Here is an 8,822-nt window from a genome sequence, read left to right as displayed (position 1 = left end):
CGCAGCCGGCCAATGAACGCTCGCACGGCACGGCCGGCATGGCACGTCTGCCAGCCCGCCCGCGGAAGCGCTGCTGCGCGGCCGGGGCGCCTGCCGGGTAGGCCCGCCCGCATGACCTCCGCGTCGTGCGGGGTGGCCTACCTCGCGCCGTGGCCAGTGGCCGCCGCGCATCAGCTGCAGGCGTGGCGTCGCACTTGGGCTGCATGGCGCGTCGTGTTCGCGGCAGCTGCGCCCAGCTGCGCCCAGCTGCGCCCAGCTGCGCCCAGCTGCGCCCAGCTGCAGGCGCATTGCGTTGCGTCTCCGTGGGCGTTGCTCGTCGTGCCCGTGGGTTGTGGGCTGGGCAACACCGCCGACGGGCCGCGGGCGCGGGCGCGCCGCGTGGGCACCCTAGAGCCGCGCACGTCGGCTGGAGGACGCGTCCTGTACTGGCCGTACCAGTCGGGCCGCGGAGCTGCGCGGCGCTGCGCGAAGTGGGACCTGCCCAGCTCAGTATGCACGCTAGCGCCGCGCCAGCCTGGCAGCAGCATGCGCCTGCGAGCGGCGGCAGCGCCAGCATGGCCAGCGCGGTAGGTAGCGGAGGTGGCCGTGTCAGGCACAGCAGGCTCGTCTGCTGACGGAGGCCTTGCAGCAGGAGCAGGGGACCCTGTACTGTAGGTCTTTTTTTGTGCCCTCCCGCTCCGCGCCGGGTTGCCGATCTGTTGCTGACGTGTTTTCTTTTTCTTGTGCGTTGCAGCTGGTGTCGATGAGCGAGGAGCTCCGGAGAGCCCTGTACGCCACGAATTCTGCCAGCTTCGACTTCGAGTTCCTCGTGCCCGACCTGGTCGGAGTGACGGAGATCCTCACCGAGGACCACCGCAAGGAGTTGTGTCGGCATCTTCCAGCCCGTGCGGAAGGTGAGTGTTGTGTCGCACCGTTTTGCCGCACTCTGTGCAGGACATGCGTATGTATGTCGCTGCATATAGCGTAGCACTTCCACCAAATTCATTCTCTTCATGTACTGTATTTCTTGTTACAGGATATGTGTGGACTTTGGTGTTTAGCACATCACAGCATGGCTTCTCACTCAATTCTATGTACCGGAAGATGCAGAGGCTAGAAAGTCCCATCTTGTTAGTAATCCAAGACACTGACAACAATGTGAGTTACAATTTCTATTTTTATGAACATGTGATAAATTGGTTCTTCTGAATGTTTAGCATTGATCAATAAACTTTAATCATTCTAGGTCTTTGGAGCTCTGACATCTTGTGCACTGAAGGTCAGTGACCATTTTTATGGAACTGGCGAATCCCTTTTATTCCGGTTCCAGCCTCAATTCCAGGTGTACAATTGGACTGGAGATAATATGTATTTCATTAAAGGCAACAATGAAAGCCTTGCCATTGGTGCAGGAGAGTAAGTATCTTTCAAATCACCTTCAATTCAAGTTATACTTTGCATTCACTGATGTACTTACATTTTTTTCTCTTATTACAGTGGTCGGTTTGGCCTGTGGTTAGATGGTGATTTGTACCAAGGCCGTTCTCAGTCCTGCAGTACTTATGGTAATGACCCATTATCAATCAATGAAGACTTCGTTGTCAAAACATTGGAGTGCTGGGCCTTTATTTGAATGGAAAATGTCAGCAGCACAGCATGCTACCATTCCCAACTTAGAATACTAGTCGTCTTTTTAAATATTGTGTGTGAACCCTGCCTCGGTGAACTCCTCAGATTTTATAAACATATGTGCATCATATCAGCCATTTTGTGTTTCCTCACAACATGCTAAATTGTTTTTTCTTTTGAGACATTTTTGTTTTGTTGCTGAGGATATATCTCATTCATACATTTGTTTCCCTTTACGTGTTAACCACATGATTTGTGTTCAAATTATATTGTCAGTTCTGCATGAAATTTTCCTTTGAGTATGTCACATCAGTCTTATCTCTTGTGCATAACTTGAAGAAATTAATGTGTGAAGATAAATAATTCGATGTTGCTTTAACATGTTAATGCTTTATCTTAGAAAAGTACATGTTATCTGGCATGAAAATCATTTAAAATGTAGTACTTTTGGCAAAATGTTAACCTTCTTTGGAGCCGTTTGATTAGTGGCTTAATATTGCAGATTCATACAAGTTATTCCGGATAGGGGACTTGTGTGTAAAACTCTTTAGGGTGCTACTAAACAGAAATATACAGGCATTGATAATGTAATTTTGCTCTAGTTCGTTATTTTCATATTTGCTATCAGTTGAAGTAGAATAGATCAAAATATTTTCCATAATGTTCACATTGCCCATGAAGTTATGAAATTATGTAAAACTTAATTACTGTATGAACATATGTTTGACTGTGGTAGAATTATATCAGAAACTAGTTGCTCAAAAGTTTCAATTCAATGTAGTTACTAACTGTTGTGATTATGTCAATGTGCTTTACCTATCCTCTCTTTAGAAAGAGAGAGGACTAAGTATAGGTAGTGTTTCAGAGTATTGTAAAAATAGTCATGGGATTTGAAAACCCACAAACCAATCGTTATCAGTGCTTGTTACATCCCATTGGTGAAAAGAACCAATGGAAATCATTTAAGCAGCTCTACCTGCACACACATAGCTGTAAATAGACTATACATACGTGTATTATAAATACCTTTTATATTTATACTGTTTTAGAGTTTGTTGATTTTTGCAACACAGAGCTTTGTATCTATTAGTTGTTGCATAAATGTCATTGTATGTTTGGTTCATTCATGTGTTTTGTGAAGTTGTGTTAACTTTTTGTGATTATTCATTCACAGTGAAGTAATTGTGTAGGAATCTATAAATTTGCATTATCATTCAAATATTTTGAGGAACCCCATTATAACTCTGTCTTGGCTGTTTTCATGTGAGTTTTGTCTGGCGGTACCACAAAACTTAGATATGTGGTTGCTTTCTTTCTGGGCGAATATATACATATTTATTATCCACAAATGTGGTGAAATGTTTGTTTGACAGAACGAAGATAAAGTATTGCAATGTACACTTACATTTCTCTTACTAAGGTGGCGCTTTATGAGCAACTATCATAGTAAGTTTCTGTAGTACAAACTCTATTTTATATATTGTTATGGACCAAAACAATAATTTGTCTTATCCTCTCTCTCCTCATAGTCAGTAAAATGCTTGTCAAATCAGCTTGTTTGGTTCATCCTTCTGGAAATTGTAGTGCAGTAATTGCCTTGGAATGGAAAAAGAGAGAGATAGGATTAGGCTGAGACAATGGAAATGCAATGCAAGAGAGTGATGGGGATCAAGATACTTAAAGCTATGCTGATCATGTATATACTAGTGGATGTCTGTAGTCAAAGGATAACAAATTTTTTAGATCTATAAAGAAAAGAGAATGTCACAATCTGAAAGAGGTGTGCTTTCTCTTTTGTGTCAAAATATCATGCGTGTTGCGCAGTAGACTTAGCTTCATGTGTGTTATCTGTGCAGAATTAGAGGAAAGAAAAGTATTTTCCAGTTTTCATTTGAATCATGTTATTTTTATTAATTGAAATGGTACCCATATTTCTCCTAATGTCAGTCATACATGGATCAGAATCTAATGATTGTTACTTTTGAAGACTTCAACCAATGCCATATTCTGTCAAACCCTAATTATGAAGTTAGGATGTGCCATGATACAAAAGTTTGTTTCTGGATACTCATCCCATTGCAAGTCTTCTAATATTTTAAATTGTATATTTATTTATTTGTTTTTCGGAATTGTTTTGCACTTCCTACTCTCTTTGAGATTATTTACAATCTGTCGTCATGCATCAGATTTGTGATTCTATGTATTATTTTGTTGCAGCTTTTTTTTTCTTTTGTTTTCTGTTTTGTTTATTTCATGAGATGGTGTACTTTTGCAAAGAGACTGAGAGGAATGTGGAGCCTGTAGTTTTACTTTCTGTTACTGTATATATGTAAAAATTTAACGTTATTAAAATACTTTCACTGCACAACATGCCTTAGCATTTTATTTGCCTTTTTTTGCCCTTTCCTTATTATTTTGCTTGCCTGCTGCTTCTTTTATCTTTCTCTGTCAAATTATCATGACAAAACGAGGGTTAGGAATTTTGCAACTTAATTCATTGTGCTCAAATACTTTTTTGTTTCTCGATATTAACTTTTAATTTGGAACCTGAATGCTATCCTTTCCTCAACAAGTTCTTGAACACAACAAACAAAGGCACATATTGCTTTGTCTGGCATAGAAATATCTATGTTTTGTAATGTTATTTAATATGTAGAAATGAGATCGGGTGGTGATAATGTTGATGGAAGTTATGTAGTGCTTTTAAGTGTTTTGCAGGGTCAATGTTTAGGCAGCTCATACTTGGGCTTTGTGTTGTTGCTGCATAACATTCATATTTTAACAGAGATTTTCTCTGTACATAGGATGTGATTTATATTTTTATTGTACAAAATCAGATCCTCTTTCGAGAGTTCTTCAGCTGATAGCTATGTAGGACACCTTTTGAAGTCTACTTTTGATTGATGTTAGAGATTTCTAAATAATGCATATATCTATTACATATGAATGATAGTCAATTGCAGCTGAATTTCTTTTTTGTGTGAAAAATTTTAGTCTCATATACTGTCTTATCCTTATATTTTGATAACAAAAAATCATGATACTTGTTTTGTGAAAAGTGATGATAAGCCACATTTTTTTTTAATTTTTTTTTTGCCACATTTTGATTTGAGTTTTGCTCTTGTTGTTGACTTTACTTTCTGAAGTAGCTATGAGACATGTGAAGAATGTGTTGCTATTTGAACAAACAGTGTAGTTCTGCATTTTCATCTCAGGGGAATATTCAAGAATTGTCAAGCACTGAATGCAACCTCTTCGGTAGCACAAAATTACCTTTGTCTACCCCCCTAGGCGATGTTTAAGATAGCAAGAAGTAATTTTGGCATTCAGCTCATTGTATCACATTCATTTTGGTGTGTTTTGATAACTGTAACTGTGCCTAAAACCTTCTTCCATTTCTCATTTTTACTCCACTTGGTTTGATGGATGAGAGAGAGCTAAATGTATTAAGATGTTAGTTTTTGTGTTTAGAAGTCTTCTTGCTGGGATCAACCTATCTATCTTTTAAAAAGGCCTGTACCTCAATTCTATGATCTCATGATCAGACAAATTCTAATGCCTACTGTACTGTGTAGTACCTGAGTGTCGCTGCCAATTTTGCTTACTGTTTCATTGAGTATAACAAACATGAGACAAGCTGCAATACTCATAGGGATTAGATATAGGGTGAGATTTAATTTGTGACAAAGAAATGAAAGAGATAGAGTTGGCATGGCTTTTCATTAGAAAATTTACCTCTATGCTTTCTCCTGAAACATAACATGTGTTTTCAAATATTTCTGTTAGTGCCTCCCAGTGGTTCAAAATACTCGCGACTCAAAAGGAAATGATCGATGGGGGTGGAGCTAAAACGCGTCAATAAAAATCATTTGCCAATTGGATAGGAGTGTCTGTTGCAATGACCTCCAATGTATTTGCTTTGAGGCAGAGGAGAGCACAAGCAAGTCCGCCATTAAATGTATATTGCTTAGTCATGTTTATTTGTGTACAATAATATAAGTCTGTTGATAGTATTTACTAATTACTAGTAATAATAATACTCCTTGAGTAATGAAGTACTATGCTGATCTTACTTAGTCAATTGTCTTGTGATTCTCACAAAAATTGTTTAGAGAAACAAAAGGATTGTGGAACAAACTAATTTGAACGGACCTTTATCAACAAGACATATTTCATGTTGCTTCAATGTTCCTTGTCTTCAGAAAACAAATGGAACAATATGCTGTAAGATTTGCATGGTTGTGGAGTTGTAAGTTAACAATGTCTAAGGTCAAATGTGTATCTATCATTATGAGCTCTAAAGATATGAACTGGATAGATGCCCATATAAAAGATATCATTTTTACAAGGACCAAATGATTGGTTTCAAACTATATCATTCTCAGGCATAATATTTCTTTTACAATCCGTTTCCTAAATTTGTATATTGCAGTCAGAATGCAAAGCACCATTGAAATCGGGAATGAAACCTATTCACCAAATTACATGCAAAACACTTAGGACTACTAACATTACCCAATGTCAATTAGCTCTCAGACTGATATGCATGCTTCATTTTGTGTGTCACATCTACGCTTCTAAGCGTGTCCTATTTGTCTTATGACCACACAATTGTAAGGTGGAGATATTTTGAAATTTAAAATCTGTTGTAAGCTTGACATGCTTATTGGGGAGTTCATATAGCTTTCAAAACTTGGAGACACCACCAAAATAAAAAACATAATCTTTGTGCAGGACACTTTTGTATAAATTATTATTACAATAGCTTTTCAAAATTAAAAGAGAAATAGCTTCAGACAATGTGAAATAAATCTCAATCTGACTAGAAATATACTGAAATGTCAACCATTTCATGGTAGATACTACCTTGGCTTCTTAATTTTACATTAAATTGAGAAACTCAGTTGTTGTGTGTTTGCAAACTGTATAACTCACTCACTGCCTGCATTCATAGCGGCATTGTAACTGTACGCTTATAGAGAACTGGTCGCTACTGCGATACTTAGTGGCTGTGAAATAACATGTTAGTATCTGGGATTCTTAATTGCTTTTATAGTACTGTTTCTGGGCTTCACACATAGGTCATTTTGTGACCAGTGACGAGTATTTTGCTAATGTGCTGGCATTGGCTCACATCTAAGCACCTTTGATACCTAACAAGGTTTTTGATAGAGCTCAAGAGACTAGTCTCAATGGTAGTATTGAAATTCTGCTATGAAAATGAAAAAATCAGTCTCTGTGGCAACCCACTTTGATCTATAAACTTCATGATCATAATGCAGCCACCATCATAAAACTGTTCTGTGTATGATACTGATAATAAAAATTATTTCAGTCACACACACGAAAATGTGATTATATTCAAATCCATGAGTGATTGTAAATTGCATTTTTGTTCAAAGAAGACAAAATACTTCCTGTACCCCCGCCAAAGAAGTTTGTTTGTAATATGACGGAATATTCCTGAAGCACCCTCAAGGTGCTTGTGTATTTGAAATAAAGAAAATATGTGTTAAATATCAAGCTTAAAGTTTTGTATCCAAGGTCAAAACATTTGAAGCTACTATGATGCAGTATTTCTTAGCATCTGTATCTGAAATTGCAAGACTACCGATGATCTTGTTATGAAACCCATAACTGTGGACACAGTTGCAAATTGTGTGAAGTTAGTTGTAAATAAAAGTGATAGTCAAGCAATGGCAAAGCGTGTCTCTTAGCACTCCCGAGCCCTACAACTATTTACTGCTCCTAAGCGCGCCGCGGGGGTAGGCAACCCATTCGGCACACACGATCCTCACATTCACACATGGCACCCGCATTCTTGCCTTATTTTTATTTTACCCCTGACAATAACTACGAAATTGAAAAGACTGCTTTTTGCAGAGATGATTCTGAATGGAAAAACTGCCGCCCTATCAGCAGCGCTCGAGTGAACCATTGCGGGGCCACGGCCACGCGTAGGGCTGGACACGGTTTTATTTCTGTACCCCCCCCCCCTCCTCCCCTCACCCCGCTGCGGCGATTGGAGGGGCATCCTCGACGAGGAGGTCACAGTGGGTCACAGGGCCAGGTCCCGAATAACGCCTGGGCACAGCAGAGTCAACAACCACGCGGGCGCCCACGAAAGTGGTGTCAGTTTGCGCAGATGGAGTCACCAAAACAGATTTCCATTATTTTCGGCGCGAGGTGATCGGCGAGTGTATTAACACCCCAGCGCAAAATTCAGAAAAGTAATACATTGAATAAGTAAGCTGCACTTCTTTTCTCAAGTTTGTACTCAGCTTTGCATTTGGACTTTTGCCTCAGATCAAGTTAAGATTAATCTTTCATTCCTTGTTCTTGATTTTAGTGTACAAAGAACCTTGGTTCAAAGTGCAAGTACACATAAAGACAGGAGATTATCTCTTGGAAACGTTGGCAGATAGTGGACAACATTTTTGCTAAAAATACTGAAGTTTCAATAATTTTGAAAATAATTTAAAGGAAATGAATATTGCTGCAGGAAGTTGTCGGCATTTGGTCGGGTAGCTTCCCATTTTACTCGAATTTTCACGATTTTCACCACGCCAACACACTCCGAGTGCAAGAGGTTTGGGTCTTGCACTGCGCGCACGACGATAGCGCCTGCAACGCGACGGGTAGGCCAGCCCGCCAAGCAGCCGTGTGGCGCTGGCGGCCCGCCCTCAGCGCCACGAGGGTTCGGGCTTGGGAGAGCTGAGCTGCTCGAGAGCAAATGGGTGTATTTAGATTGTCTGACCTATTTTTCTCCGACCTGGTGATTTTTCCAAATTCCCAAAAAGTGCTGTCCCACCTACGTTTTGTCCGATCTAATTTTATGCTGACCCATTTTTCTCCGACCTCGTCGATATGCTGAAAGTTTGGAAAATGCAGTTAACTTTACCCGAGACTTTACCCCACGTTTGGTTTTCCTACCCCAGGGGGCCGTAGCGCCTAACGGGCATTGCAGGTAGGCAACACGCACGCCTGCGTGCGGTACAGCATAACCACGACGACTGGCGGGTTCGCCTATCCCCGGGCAGTGCGGCAGTGTGGCACTAAGCTTTAGACGTGAATCGCCTCCGTGCAACCGGTAGTTAAAATACCTCTTAGAGCCGGATTCACTTTACCTATAAAATTATCAAAAATTTAAAAAAAGGGGGCCCTACCCACCCCGCTTTGACACGGGGACCCGCCTGTTTAACTTCGGAGTTCGG

At 40.6% G+C, this 8,822-nt stretch overlaps 1 protein-coding gene and 1 long non-coding RNA gene across 10 annotated transcripts in view; both read left to right on the top strand.

Moving 5' to 3' along the window:
* The window catches only part of LOC113203066 (TLD domain-containing protein 2), a 44,527-nt gene extending 40,549 nt beyond the window's left edge, over positions 1 to 3,978 (top strand). For 8 of the 9 annotated variants that reach the window (XM_052265359.1, XM_052265355.1, XM_052265354.1 and 5 more), the window contains 4 exons: positions 734 to 893; positions 1,016 to 1,137; positions 1,226 to 1,395; positions 1,477 to 3,978. In XM_052265359.1, the coding sequence (XP_052121319.1) occupies positions 734 to 893; positions 1,016 to 1,137; positions 1,226 to 1,395; positions 1,477 to 1,612 (588 nt within the window). In that variant the 3' untranslated portion in view covers positions 1,613 to 3,978. Of the gene's footprint in view, positions 1 to 438; positions 567 to 733; positions 894 to 1,015; positions 1,138 to 1,225; positions 1,396 to 1,476 lie in introns of those variants that run through there. The other variant, XM_052265363.1, reaches the window with a different exon arrangement.
* The window catches only part of LOC113203033 (uncharacterized), a 236,033-nt gene that overhangs the window by 223,574 nt on the left and 3,637 nt on the right, over positions 1 to 8,822 (top strand). The window lies entirely within an intron of this gene.

The sequence above is a fragment of the Frankliniella occidentalis genome, unplaced genomic scaffold (genome assembly GCF_000697945.3).
Source record: "Frankliniella occidentalis isolate FOCC.00 unplaced genomic scaffold, Focc_3.1 Scaffold26, whole genome shotgun sequence".
NCBI classification, from domain to species: Eukaryota; Metazoa; Arthropoda; class Insecta; order Thysanoptera; family Thripidae; genus Frankliniella; species Frankliniella occidentalis.
The sequence above is the reverse complement of the archived record's forward strand: the minus strand, read 5'-3'. Positions and strand labels throughout refer to the sequence as shown.